Source organism: Ovis canadensis, chromosome 5, assembly GCF_042477335.2.
Source record: "Ovis canadensis isolate MfBH-ARS-UI-01 breed Bighorn chromosome 5, ARS-UI_OviCan_v2, whole genome shotgun sequence".
NCBI classification, from domain to species: domain Eukaryota; kingdom Metazoa; phylum Chordata; class Mammalia; order Artiodactyla; family Bovidae; genus Ovis; species Ovis canadensis.
Genome location: NC_091249.1, coordinates 99577963 through 99593103, shown reverse-complemented (window position 1 = coordinate 99593103; position 15141 = coordinate 99577963). Strand labels below are relative to the sequence as shown.

At 33.9% G+C, this 15141-nt stretch overlaps 1 protein-coding gene across 3 annotated transcripts in view; it reads right to left on the bottom strand.

Moving 5' to 3' along the window:
- The window catches only part of RASA1 (RAS p21 protein activator 1), a 109548-nt gene that overhangs the window by 53569 nt on the left and 40838 nt on the right, over positions 1 to 15141 (bottom strand). For all 3 annotated transcript variants that reach the window (XM_069590066.1, XM_069590065.1, XM_069590064.1), the window contains exons 2-5: positions 5650 to 5802; positions 4532 to 4667; positions 3883 to 3953; positions 162 to 279 (exon numbers count right to left, since the gene is read on the bottom strand). In XM_069590066.1, the coding sequence (XP_069446167.1) occupies positions 162 to 279; positions 3883 to 3953; positions 4532 to 4667; positions 5650 to 5802 (478 nt within the window). The remainder of the gene's footprint in view (positions 1 to 161; positions 280 to 3882; positions 3954 to 4531; positions 4668 to 5649; positions 5803 to 15141) is intronic.

Genomic DNA, 15141 nt, shown 5'->3' with positions numbered 1-15141 from the left:
TACCAATAGTAAATGCATTTTAATGAAAAATTACTTGCACTTATGAATTAAGGTTTTTCATAAAAGAAATATATCTATACCTGACTTCCCTGATTATGGGCAAGTTTCAAATTTAAGAAGTATTTAAAGTTTTAAGAAGGAGAAGAAAAAATAAAACTTACCACCTCTTCTACTAAGTCTTCAACAATAAGACCTTGTTCATCTGTTCTTAGATTTGTAACCCACATCCATCCATCTTCTAATTCATTATGAACAATGAACATATCTCCTTTTAAGAAACTGAAAACAGTAATTATGAAGTTATCAAAATTATATGAAATTTTGAAACATGGAAATTTATGTGATCATATACTACATCACAGAGATAATACTATAAAAATGCAAGGGGTTAAAGTCAAATACCCTAGATTTTTGTTCTGTTTCTGTCATCATTTACATGTAAAACTTTGAAGATACTTGTAAACCTGAATCTTAATTTCACCATGTGTAAAATGCGTTTAATAATGGTAACTGTACTATCTATATCACTGGATTATTATTAGACTCAAACTGGAATTTATGTGGACAATAATTATACCTATATTACAGCTTTGGAGGTGTAACTACAAGAAAACTGAACTTTAAGTTTCAATGTTATTACTCTTTCAAAAGTAGGTTAAACTAAAATTATAAACATAAACATGAACTCATTCCACATACACAGGTTACTTTATAAAAAGTTGACTTTAAATAAGCATAATTAGCCTTATCACACAGATGCTTATGAAACTAACATTTTTCTCATTAAAAAAAAAAAGTTTATTTAATTCACTCAGCTATCCATGGTCCAACAAGTACAGCACTCTTTCTCCAAAAGTGGAACCAAGTGGTATGAAAATGCATGCATGCTTTTTCTGTCATCAATATCCTAGTGGAGGGATATATATACACACACACACACACAATATAGTTTACTTTCATTGTTGTCTAGATGTTTTCAGTCTTTACCCAATCACAGAACTAAAAAATTGTTACTGTATTTCATCATTATAAAACCCATTAATAATTCCTTGAACTTTTCCTTTTAGGCTTGAACAAATGCTTTTGAGTGATTAAGATTTTAAGATTGGATGCTCCCACTAACCCTGTATCTATATCCTTATCTGTCATATATATGTAATTATTTAATCAAATTTTCCTTTCAGTCTTAATAGTCAAACCAAATATTCAAACTTAATACAAACCAAAGTTGTAATACGTAAATCTCTTCTCGTGTCTTTGAAAACTTTTTCTCTAGACTATCTGAAGCTTCATGGTTACTTGGAGTAGTAACATGCTTGAAATACACTCTTTTTGAATAAGCACAGAATACTGCATTCTACCTTGATTCTAAAGGTATTAACAGTGACCAATATTTTACTAGCTGAAAGGTGGCAGACATAACCACTTAGCCAAATAAATTGTTCTTTTCCAGAACCAAACAGATACATTAAGAAAATAATCGTGAGTAAGTAAAAAGGGAGTGCATATGGACAAGAAGTCAAAGAGAAATAAGAAATGTCATGTTTCATTTTTGGTCAAATGCAGTCATAAGAGGTTTTAAGTTGTTTACTTCTTTTATTGCTGTTGTATTACCAACTTTTTATGATTAAAAAAACAATGAAAATAAAAACCTTACTAGCACCTAGTAAAATAATACTAAAATTCAGTATGTATTATTTTGCATTTTTCTTCAAAACAGAATAAAGTGCTTTATTAAATTTTATTTATGTTCAGATGTTTTTCCTTGAAAAAAAATAACTTCTCAGTTATTTGTGTGTGTTAGTTGCTCAGTCATGTCCAACTCTTTGCAACCCTATGGACTGTAGCCCACCAGGCTCCTCTGTTCATGGGATTTTTCAGATCTCTGCACTGCAAGCAGACTCTTCACTGTCTGAGCCACCAAGGAAGCCCTCTCAGATATATACAAACTTAAAAAGACTCACAACTTCAAACATACTTATGACATTCTAATTCATGTTTAAATTTTCACCTTCCTAAATCAGAAGTATTCAACTTTGGAAGGTCTCTCAGGACCCATTTACACTTTTAAAAATTGATACCCTAATAGGTTTGCTCATTTATTCATTTACATGAATTATATATCTATTGATGTTTACCATATGAGAGTTTAAAACGTAAATATTTAAAAATATTTATTAACTCCTTTAAAATATTAACATACCCCATTATCATGATAATACAAAAATTATAATTTTCACATGTTCAGTAAGAATATTATTGTCTTGCATTTTTTTACATGTCTGGCTTAACTGAAAACTACGGGATTCTCCTATATGTTTCTGTATTCAATCTGTTGCTATATAGTTTTTTTGCTTAAAGTATATGAGGAAAATCTGGCTTTATACAAATATGTAGCCGTGAAAGGGATGAGTATATTAATTGCCTTTCAGATAACTATAGATATTCTATGACATTAAACCTAAAACTTGACAGCAGTACTTTTTTGGAGATTGATTATAATGTGGAATCTTAAACTACGCATCTATGAACTTTCTGTACCAGTCCAATAACATCTACTGGTCTGTTTTACCCTTTGAGTAGATCTTTTGCCCAGCCATAATTTGGTAACCTCATGCATTGATCCCTTAGAAAATACTGTTTCACTGAGCTGTGCAGATCCATCCAGATACAAATACGTTATACAGTATCAAAACATCACACTCTATTGAAGAATCACCACCAATGTTGTCAGACAAGTCATGAAGTATCTAAGAAGCTGTCAAACTCCTGATGGCAAATATAGGGTATCCAAAATTCTAATTTTTCCCTGAAAGCTCAAACTGTCATTGGCAACAAACACTGTCAGTTATTCCTCTTAAAAAAAGGTCAGATACTCCAGTCTGAATAACCATAATTTGCCTGTCAGTTATTCTCTCAGGTGAAAATGGTGTGCACAAAAAAGGTAGCGAAAACATTGAACTCTGGTACACAGTAGAGGTGCTGTGTGAATATGTCCCATCTCATCACAAAGATATTAAAAAGATATGTAGCCGAAGGTTGAGATTTACAAAATAAATATGCTTTCGTATCTCACCAATAAAAGTCATTAAGTGAAACCAGTGATTTTATTTAACTGCAAGTGTGGGGCAGTGAAAAACACTATATATTTGTTCCACTATCTTGATTCGTGCTAAGGCACCAACAGTTTTACTGTCTTTGGCTTTTAGTACCTTCCAAAAGTTATCACTACATTTTAAATGCTGCTGTTGATTTCTATGAGAAGCTTTAACTCAGGGCCAGTAATTATTCAAAGTAGCCTTAACATTTTACGAGTAAGAAACAAACCAGAAAGCTGGTAGCTTACAGAAAAATACAGATAATTTGATAATTGATTATCAAATTATATAGTGAATTTGCTAATTATCAACTCATATAATAAATCAAATTATACAGACATAATAAAAATAAACTGTATAAATTATATAATAAAAACAAAATTTACTATGTTCTATAGTTTTATAACATTAATAACAATAAAATTATTCACTCATAATGTAAAATAAAAATTAAATCACTTGAGTAACATTTACAGATGAGGCATAAATGTCATGTAATACAAATTAAAATAGAGTACTGAATATAACAGCCCTCTCCTTACTCTGTAAGATAGTCTAATAAAAGCTAAGTTATTTCTCCTGTCATCTTCACTGTGGCTTCTCTGATCCAAATCCACAGTCTGAACAGATAAGCCAACACAGGGAGACAGGAATAATGGACATAACATTAAGGACATGCTTTGCTGGATGCTATTTCCTCAATTTCCAAAACCTTCCTAGTCCAAGAGCTACAAATTTTCAAAGTCTTTCAAATGCCTATAAATGAAAATATATTATAAAATACCTTATTTCATCAGTGTCTGGTACTTTTGTGTAAGGGAGAATGGCTCGGACACGCCTTCTATCTTCTACTGGCTAGAAACCATAAAAAAATTGATTTACAGAAGAAAACTTTTCTATGTCAAAGTCAAATTGGGTATGTCCACATAAAAAGTCAATAAAAATCCACATTATAGAATCCTAGGATCAAACTAATTTTTACTGGGGCTCTAAAAATACAAATCCTAGAAATGCTCATCTTGTTGTGTTTTTGTTTTTACAAAAATTCTTTTAACAGTATAACCAATATGTTTTTAACCAGGTATTATGAGTTATCACTTAATTTTAAATAAACTGCAGAACATATAAAGTAACCTTTCTCCAATAATGCACAAGACATTTCAGAATCTTAGAGCAACTTCAGCATTAGTACTATGATATCAGTAATTACTCCGCATTTACTAAGAAATATTTGTTAGGGTATCATCATACCGTATGATAAAAAATCTAGTAAACACAAAGTAAAATCACTCTTTTTTAAAAGAAGTTGCCAATTTTGCTTTGACACTACAACCAGAATTAAATCTTTAATTATAAACATCATGAGAAACTGAACAACAGCTAATCCTACTAGTAAAGTGAAATAATAAAGTTTTGAAAGACATTTTACTTGCCTCTGGTGGTGCAACTGGATAAAGCAGTTTTTCTCCTTTAAGCAAACAGGAAACATGACTGTAATAACCTATTAGGTCTGACAGAGAAGAGAAACGTCTTCCACCAATGTAGTAATCTCCACACATAGCAATAATCCTATTTGTACAGGAAAAAAAAAATACAATATAAGAAAAACCTTTATAGTCAATTTTTAAGACCAAGTTCCATAGAACTTGGAAATCTGCAATTCTCATACTTTTCCTTTCCCTGCATCCCTGTAGTAAAATACCACTTATTAATACCTTTACCATATGCAAGTTACTTGATGCTATTTCTTTTTGAAAAGATATATGCATACATTTGAAATGAAATACATATCTGACTTATAAACCTCAATTACTTAATACATTAAAATATTTATAAATCCATCCTCAGGTACCTCTCCTTACTTTCCATATTTAAGACAAAAGAGCAATTTTAATAATTTTCTTAGGCTAAAAGTAGCTTACAGAGCTCCTGAAATATTTAGAGTATAATAATTTCACATTCCACATGTGTGATGATGGTACTTTTAAAGTATATTTTAAAATCTAAAAATTAAGGGCATACAAACACTTTATTATTTAACTTTACAGGCACTAGATGATTTTTTTCAACATCTCCCATAAAAATGAAATCAAAGACAATACTATATATAAATATATTGATACAGACTTTTATAGCTGTACTTGAAAATCCAGATACCTGTTTAACTGAATGAACGTCTAGAAAGAGTTCAGAACAGAGAAGGTAAAATGAAGTGAAGGGCACTTTTAAAATACAGTTTCTGCATTTTCTATTACTCAGTGATCTGAAAGTATACATTTCCATTATTTCTGCTTTACCAAAGTTTCTTTGTAATTCTTTGTACTTTAAAAGCAGTAACTATATTTATGATCAGCACAAAAAAGTCCAATAATACTGTTTGTAAACAAAAATGTAAGCATTAATAATATCTATTCTAAAACACTTATTAAATCATTTAATTGAAAACACATTTCTTTATCCATTATTTAAATGCCACTAAAGCAGGTATACTTATGAATACTACAGCAAAACAGCTATAGGATGTGGCCTCATAATAGGAATAAAGACTTACCTAAAATGGTTGACAACGTTCGTCTGGCTAAGAAAGGAAAGTACAAAGGACCCTGGCCTCCGATCACTCTCTCTTATAAGGTAACTGCCGGACTTCCCTGCTTGCCTGAGGCGTTCTTCTGCTATAGTTCTATCAAGTTTTCCATGATACCACCTAAGAAAGAAAGTTGAAACATTAGAATAAAAACAGAAACCATAAAATTACTATTGGTAATTGAAAAACATACTACGACAGACTTTGCATACCTACATGTAACAAACATTTACATTTTACTCTGAAACATTCATTCCAATTTTAACTCAATTATTTTTAATTTCCTAGTCTCTCAAAAGTAATGAACTCATTTACTTTTTAATCTGTTGTATAAGCCCAGGCTTAACTAAACACCTCACATATTCACCTCTTCTATTTTAGCCCATCTCTCAAACCCCTAGAACTGTCTATCTGTTCAAGATACAAACACTTCTTACAATCAAATGGCTAATTAGAAAAATAAGAGTAAGATGGACAAATGGAAATGATACTGTCTAAAGGCTACTATTCTCATTTTCCATTTCATTATGAAACTGGTTATTTCCTTTTGTCTTAAGATGATCCACTCCATAACCACACATTTGAACTCTTCAAATGTAACAAACAGGTCGAAAATAAATAAAAACTTTGTCTATTTTCCTGCTCTCAATTTAACTATCTTCTACCTACCATACTACTAGATAATCTGCTTAAATGCCTGGCTACAACCCTAGCATCATCCACACTACCAGTCTATGCCTATAAAAGCCACATGGATTGATATAAACAAACTGGAATTTTCATATGAGCATAGTAACAAATCTACAAAGTAACTGTTATAAAATATTTTTACACTTTCACTCTATTAGTCATCCAAATTTATTCTTGGTACTTATAGTCTTAACTTGAAACACTGAGAGGAAAACAAAAAACATTTACATTAACAATAAACTGACATTACCTAGCCATAAATTGACAGTCAAAACTATTATAGTACTATTGACTGCTTCTGTAAGCTTGATGTAGTGAAAGTTTATGATTCTTGACTTATTTAAAAAAAAAAAACACTTAAAACTTCTCACAGGAGTTATTTTTAATTTTCTTCTAAAACCCAACCTATTTATTTGAAAATTTGTTTATAAGACAAAATAATGCAAAAACAGTCATGGAGTTTCACTGTAACTTAACAGGAAAAAAACAATTGTAAACCATTAGTATTAGAAGAAGCAGCAGAACAACAAATCAACACTGCATTCCTCTAAATTCTTAGCCTTCATTTCAACCATTCTTTGAGGCTACTGACAAGTAAATTTAACTATTAAGATCTGTGTTTTTTAAAGTCTAATAGGAAAAGCTTAGACCAATGATCATTTAAAGCTTTTGAAAAGCTAAAATTCAATTACAGATGATCAGAACAAAATTTTGAAATTCCAGTCTCAAAGTTTATTTAGCTGTGAAAATACATGGTTCAACTTTGGAATGTCAAACAGGTACATTCCTTATTACCTAAAGTAGTGGCGTTAACACAAAGAGCAGATTTATTTTTTGTTCAATAAAGACAAAATTAAGGACAGTTTAAACAATGTATTTTTATGTACTTGATATTTGTTAAATTTCTGTTGTGGTTTAAGGAAAACGTCAAAATTAAAAGATTTTTTTTAATCTCATTTTGTGAGCTCACTGTAAAATGATACATGGAGGTTCACAAGGCATTACACAATCCTATGTTATAATAAACCCCTAACTAAAGACTTATATCTGTGAGTTTCAGATTTTACATCTAAGTACTTTCTGTAAGATTCTGGCATTCGAACAGGTATTCAGTTCAAGACAGAGACTTAAAACTAAATAAACAACTTTTGTTTCCTGATTATTAGTAAGTCCCTTTATGCAAAAATCCCTTAACTTTGAACACATTAGATAAAACATGTCAATTCTTGATTACGACTATAACAAAATTACAGGCATATGAGCATATATGGAATTGAATGTGATTCTCAAGAGTTCAAACATTATACTGCTACAAGTCTCTGAGGTTCAAGGAAAAAACCTGAATGGTCTTACCCAGAAAACTTAGAATTTCTTGATCTATGTTCACTTCAAATTATCAAGATGAATCATACTAACAAGAATATGTTAACTGCATCTGCAAAGGTAAGATGGTTGCAATGGCACCTCTAAATGTCTTCAAAAGAGATTAAATGGACTGGTGAGACTAGGACTTACCAGAAACCTCCATAATCATGGTCAAGTCTCTAAACTCTGTACCTCATTACCATCACTTGTAAAAAGGGGGGAAATAACCTTCATCTCAGCCTTAAAATATATTAAATATTTGTCCTAAACTCCTTCAGAGAAATACATAAAAATGAAAAAGCACTACACACGCTGTGTAGGCACATAATAACTAACTTCACAGAAGGTTGCACAGTATTATTATAAATACATACAAAATTTGATACACATAAACAGTGTACACAGACTACAAGACTAAATCAACGTCATCAATGAAAATCTCAAATTTTATACTAACTGACTGCTTAATTTGTGGATCACCTAAGCCTCAGTTATCTTCCTATCTTCCAGTCTTGTTTACTTTCCATCTAATTTTGGGAAGAGGACAGGAAATACCAATCTTTGTTTCTACTAAAATACTGATTTTAAGAGGAAATTTCTTTTCCCAAAACATCTCTTTGAACTTTACAGATCACACATATTAATTGACACTGGAATACTCTCATTCCTCCTGGCAATCCTAGACTTCTAGAAGCCTTCAAATAGCCTCATTCCACCCCAACGTGGATATATTTTTTGGAGGGATATTAAGGACAATATGCATTTGAGATACTGTGACTTAAATTTGCCTAATACTTTAATAGTAAAATATCTAATGTTCTCCTAGTTAAAAGTAAGTTATACCTCTCTCGTGTTCTGTCTCTCTTTTAAGGGAGATTTGAAAAAGAAACAGCAGGAAATGTAAGAAGTAAATATATTTTTCTCAGCTAGTTTTGCCATTTTTTTGTTAAGAAATCTTACAAGCAGACTAGTAGACACTACACAATCACTGTATCTAAGATAAAACATCCGAGATGAAACATATTAAATAAGTTAACTAGAAAAGACAAGTTGCCCAAGCTATAGGATCATCTTATTTCTAAATCAAGAATCACATAAATGTTTTTATAAACGCATGTTTTACACTGGTGCAGTATGTTTAAGGGATTTTGGAGCGGCTAATCAGGTAGAATAATAAAGAAATCTGTACCATAAGAAAGCAACCTGGTGTGAATATAGACAGACACTTAACTCAAACTATTCAACTAACCGGGCAATACTAAATGGAAACTGTCTACTACAGTAGAAAACAATTAAAATAGCACTATCAACAAACATCCTTCGTCTAAAAAGGAAACTACACTGAAGCTCCCAGCAGGTCACTTTTACTTTCCACTACGCTATTATACCTCCTAGTTATGCCACTGACAGGCACCAAAGTTCTCAGAGAGAAGCATATGCAAAAATCTAACTGCCAACACCTTTGTCACCTCAATCACCTGGAACGCTGTGTGCCTGGTCATACCACGAACTCAAGTTTTTCCGTAACTCTCAAAATGTGTTAATCAGATTTTCTCACACATGCTGTCCTTTCTGAAATTGGTTATTAAATTGGTTATTTCAGACTGGTAAGACATAAACTAAAAACATACGCTAAAACTACTATAAACCTCCTGCAACTTCCATTTCCTCTTAACAAACACATTTCTTACAGTTGTACAGTGTAAGCTGGTGGTTAACAAAAATAAATGGACTTTTTAAAGGGGAAAGTAAAGATACCTTACAGTAAATGATTTTATTCAGTCTTTTTTTGCCCCATATCACTATGCAGACAGACTAAAATCTGGTCACTAGTAATTCACTTGAACAATCACTAGACTAAGCCTAAGAGGTGTAGTATCCTTAGACCAACTACAGTAAAATTAATATTCATGTGTATGTTTGACCTCTTGAGTATACTTGTATGTTCAGGCAAGTAAGCGGTTATGTGTGTGTCTATGCAGCTAGTAGTATATCTCATATTAAATTAGCTCTATTTCCTTTTGACACAGGGGACATATTTACAGGGTTTTGGACCTAGAGGTTTAGCTTCTGGAGAAGTATTTTTAAGGAAACAGCACTATTATATATTCACAAATTCAGTTTACTGACAGACTGATCCTCCTAAAGTGAAAGAAAGTGAAGTCGCTCAGTCGTGCCCGACTCTTAGCGACCCCATGGACTGCAGCCTACCAGGCTCCTCCGTCCATGGGATTTTCCAGGCAAGAGTACTGGAGTGGGGTGCCATTGCCTTCTCCAATCCTACTAAAGGTAGGACCAAATAACATGATGCTTATGCAATCAAAAATTTACAGTGAAGTGCACTCAACCAAGATAGTCTCGTTCTCACTAACCGAACTCCGATCACCTCAAAAAACAGATAATGAAAGGTAGAGAGAGCCACACCATTTCCAAAAATGCTGTACACTAATCAAACATGTTAAAGAGATTTTTTTTAAAGTAACAAAAAAAAGAAAAAGGAAAAGCATAATACTTACTGGCAGGAGACTAACAGTTCCTACCTCACATCTTCCAGCTATTATATCTGTGGAATTTCATTTATCAGAAAACTACCATATTTTACAGTCTAGTTTTCCTTAGAACTTCAACAATTATAGTTCATGCCAGTAACTAAGAACACGAAATAGGGGCAACAAAATGAGATTAGTGACCATCTGGTCCAATGAATGCATTACTGTAACACAGTTGTAAACTATCTTGAAGGGCAGTTTTTCTTCTTAAAAATACTTAAAAAAATTTTTCACAATGTTCGATCTAAAACTTTGGAGGGTATGGTGATTCAATGGCTACCTACTGTAATTACAACATTTCTTCACCTGTATTTTAAGATACATCTTTAAAATACCAAGTCTGAAGTTTAAAAGCAAACTTTAGTCTGGCATGGTCTTTAGTCCATGGCCAACAAATATGCACCAAGCATTGTGCTACATGGTAGAAAAACAAGTTAACACCACAGAACACCACTATGTGTAACTTTATGGTTTCTGATCTCGAGGAGAATACAGACAAAACAGGCAATGGTAATCTGATACAGCAAGTACTAGAATGTGGGGGCAAATGGAAAACTTCAGTTTTAGCATTTTAGTGTGCACCTTCTGAAAAAAACTGATGGCTAAATGGAAACCTACAAGGTAAGGAGCAACTAATTCAGAGAAAGCAAAGGACTGAGAATGGGAGAAAGATGTCACAGGCAGAGGGAAAATGTAAAGGCAAGCAAAGGCCAAAAAAAGCTTATATACAGATATGGGAACATGAAAATATTTTAAACTTTCAAAATATACTTTGCAAGTCTAACTCTTATCAGATAATATGGAAAGAATATAACCTCCTGAATTAGAATAGACTTCAGACCTCACTTGTTGAACTTTCTCGGTACCTCAAAGAGGATCTCAAGGAACATTTTTAAAGGTCAAAATATTCCCAGATCTATCCACTCATCTGCTCTCAGCAATAATCGCCTGGGCTGAGGATATCAGAATACGTCACTCAAAGTTCTCCACTGCGAGTCCATTACTCTCTCCTATAATGTCCCCTATAGGGCTTCCCTGGTAGCTCAGCTGGTAAAGAATCCCGCTGCAATGCAGGAGACCCTGGTTGGATTCCTGGGTCAGGAAGATCCCCTGGAGAAGGGATAGGCTACTTACTCAAGTATTCTTGGGCTTCCCTGGTGGCTCAGAATGTAAAGAATCCGCCTGCAATGTGGGAGACCTGGGTTCGATCCCTGTGGGAAGATCCCCTGGAGGAGGGTATGGCAACCCACTTCAGTATTCCTGCCTGGGGAATTCCCCATGGACAGAGGAGCCTGGAGGGCTATAGTCCATAAGGTCACAAAGAGTCGGACACGACTGAATAACAAAGCACAGCACATACGTCCCTTATATCCCAAACAATTACCTTTATTCATTCAACAAAAATTTAAGCACCTACCATGTTTAGGCACTGTTTTAGACAGTTTTCCTCCCTATGCTTTTTCAAAATATGCTTCCTATTTAACATTTTTTTAAGGAGATGAAAAGATAATGCAACTGAGCCAAAGGTCATCCTACATTTTTATTTTCTATGGGTTTTTGGTCTTTATTTCCTCAGAAATTTCTATTTCTCTATTCTCACTCATGGAAATATCTGAATCTCTTCAGCTCAAAGTATAACTTCTGTGATGATTCCCAGATTCTTCTAAGGCTGACTTTCCTGTTAAGCTTCTGTGTTACCAAGTACCTTCTAAGAAGTTCCAGCTTAAGGTGACTCTGCGTGTATGGGCACACATGCATGCACTCAATCGTGTTTGACTCTTTGCGACCCTCTTGACTATAGCCCACCAGGCTCCTCTGTCTATGGAATTTTCCAGGCAACCCTAGAGTGGGTTGCCATTTTCTACTCCAGGGGATCTTCCTGACCCAAGGATCAAACTCATGTCTCTTGTGTCTCCTGCACTGGCAGATGGATTCTTTACCATTGCATCACCTGGGAAGCCCTAAGGTGACTATAGGTCAGCAGCTATGCTTAAGCAAACACATACATCCACACACCCCTTCTGCTTTACTCCTCTATACTGTTAATGGCAACAGCATCTTTCCAAGCATTTAGACTCAAAACTTCAAAAGCAAAACTGATTCCTTCCAATTTCTCTTGCCATAACACTTCTGCCAACTTGCGAACTGCATCTCCAACATCACTGGAGTTGCTTTCCATTTCCTCTATTTCCTGCTTTGATAGATTTGAACATGTGTCTTGCACGTTTTCTAAAAGTTAATAAAATTATAAATAGATTGTGTAACAAATTACCTAAGAAGTCACAGAAAAATTTGACTAAATTTTTGAACTTCCACTAATAGAAGGCTATTATAGGCTTCCCTGGTGGCTCAGAGGTTAAAGCGTCTGCCTGCAATGCGGGAGACCTGGGTTTGATCCCTGGGTCGGGAAGCTCCCCTGGAGAAGGAAATGGCAACCCACTCCAGTATTCTTGCCTGGAGAATCCCAAGGACGGAGGAGCCTGGTGAGCCCCAGCTCACGGGGTCGCAAAGAGTCGGACACGACTGAGTGACTTCACTTCACTTAATAGAAACCAAAGGATCAGCCTGTATATTCATTTTCTAAAAATTATTTTTACCTGGTATATTCAATTTTATTTTTACCTGAAGTATATTCAATTTCATATCAATGTTGATTCTTAGGCAAGACAAATACCCATAATTGCAAGGAAGTATTTAATTTGCTTGATTACTATTAGATAAAAACAATGGAAAAAAAGACTATTGTTCTGAAACTGCTCCTTCTTGTTTAAGTACATAAAACATAATAACACCAACAGCTGTTTAACCTTCTCTCAAATCAGCATTCAACCAGGAGACAAACTGTACTCTGTAATAATTTCAGATTGAGACATTCTCTGAAAACCATAGAAGATAGCTACTTCTTTAAACACACATTTATTAAAAAGAAAGCTTTTGCCCCTTAGATTAATAAGAGCTGCCAAACAATTTTGTACTTATTTAAAAACACAGTAACTATGAAAATTAAAATGTCCCTTTTTTAACAATACATCAATTTTAATATTAATATAAAACTCTCTATTTTAAATAATTTCATTCTGCCTAATTCCCAATATAGCGCACTTAACAACAGGTATAATATTCAAAAGGATTTTCTTTGGCATCTCCAAAATATGAAGAGTGTATATGATCTAGGCCACAGAACCATCAGGTTCACCTGGTGTTACACAGTATTTTTCAACAGAAATCATTCCTAACTCTACAGCCAACCACAATTGACAACCTGCATTTCCAACTGCTAGACCTTTCAACCTGGATATCCCAACTGATAAGTCAAATTCAACACATCAAAAAATGACCTCACCATAGTACTTCCCACATCCTTTCTCCTCCTCCTCCCCTGGTTCTCATCTTGACTTATGTTACACATCAATCTACTCTCCCAAATTATTAACTAAAACTATATGTTGCTGTATTTTTAAGGTTAAAAAAAAGTACACATTGTTCAACCTAGTGGAAACTTCTCATCAGTAGCTCTTAGTCCTCTGTTTATCTCATATCCAATTGGTGAAAAAGCCTGGACAATCCCAAATTCCTTTTATTTATCTAATCTTTTCCTTTCCCACTGTCAATATCCTTCCTTATCATGTCCTGTAGTAATTCCTGCTCTTCTATTTCCTTTATCTGTAGCAACACTTCCCCAAACATCTATGCCTGAACTGTGTCTCAAAAAACTGAAATGGTCCCATTGCTAATAGAATAAAATCCAAACTATTGATATGACATTCAGTGAAGAATTCAATCCTTTCAGTAAAGGATTAAATTCTTTTCCACTCTTCACAAGACCATTTGTCACTTCCTAAACACATCAAATGCATACTTTCAAGCCTCTATCATTTTGATCATGCTCTTCCTTTCATTTGAAATGTCCTTACTGTCTTCAGAAATTCATGCCATTCATCATATGCCTATCACAAATGCCATCTCCTTGAACCTCTGGTCATAATTAATCTTCTATCATGCTCCAGCTTATTTCTTATATGATTTTTTTGATATTTTGTCATCTTATAATATAGTTACACACGATGGTGTGGTCACTCATCTAGAGCCAGACATTGCAGAGTGTGAAGTCAAGCGGGCCTTAGGACCACAGACAAAGCTAGTGGAGGTGATGGAATTCCAACTGGACTATTTAAAAATCCTAAAAGATGCTTCTGCTAAAGTGCTGCACTCAATATGTCAGCAAATTTGGAAAATTCAGCAATGACCACAGGACTAGAAAAGGTCAGTTTTCATTTCAAGCCCAAAGAAGGGAAATGGCAAAGAAAGTTTAAACTACCATATGATTGTACTCATTTCACATGCTAACAAGGCTAATGCTAAAAATCATTCAATCTAGGCTTCAACAGTACAGGAACCAAGAACTTCCAGATGTACAAACTGGATTTAGAAAAGGCAGAGGAAAAAGAGATCAAACTGACAACATTCGTTAGATCACAGAGATAGCAAAGGAATTCTAGAAAAACACGTACTTCTGCTTCACTGACTATGCTAAAGCCTTTGATTGTGTGGATCACAACAAACTGTAGAAATTTTTCCAAGAGATAGGAATACCAGTCCACCTTACCTGCCTCCTGATCAATCTGTATGCAGGTCAAGAAGCATCAGTTAGAACCAGACATGGAAAAATGGAGTGATTTCAAATTGGGAAAGGAGTACATCAAGGCTGTATATTGTCACCCAGATTATTTAACTTCTATGCAGAGTACATCATGCAAAATGCTGGGCTATGTGAAGCACAAGCTGGAATCAAGAGTGTCAAGAGAAATATCAACAATCTCAGATATGAAGATGATACCATCCTAATGGCAGAAAG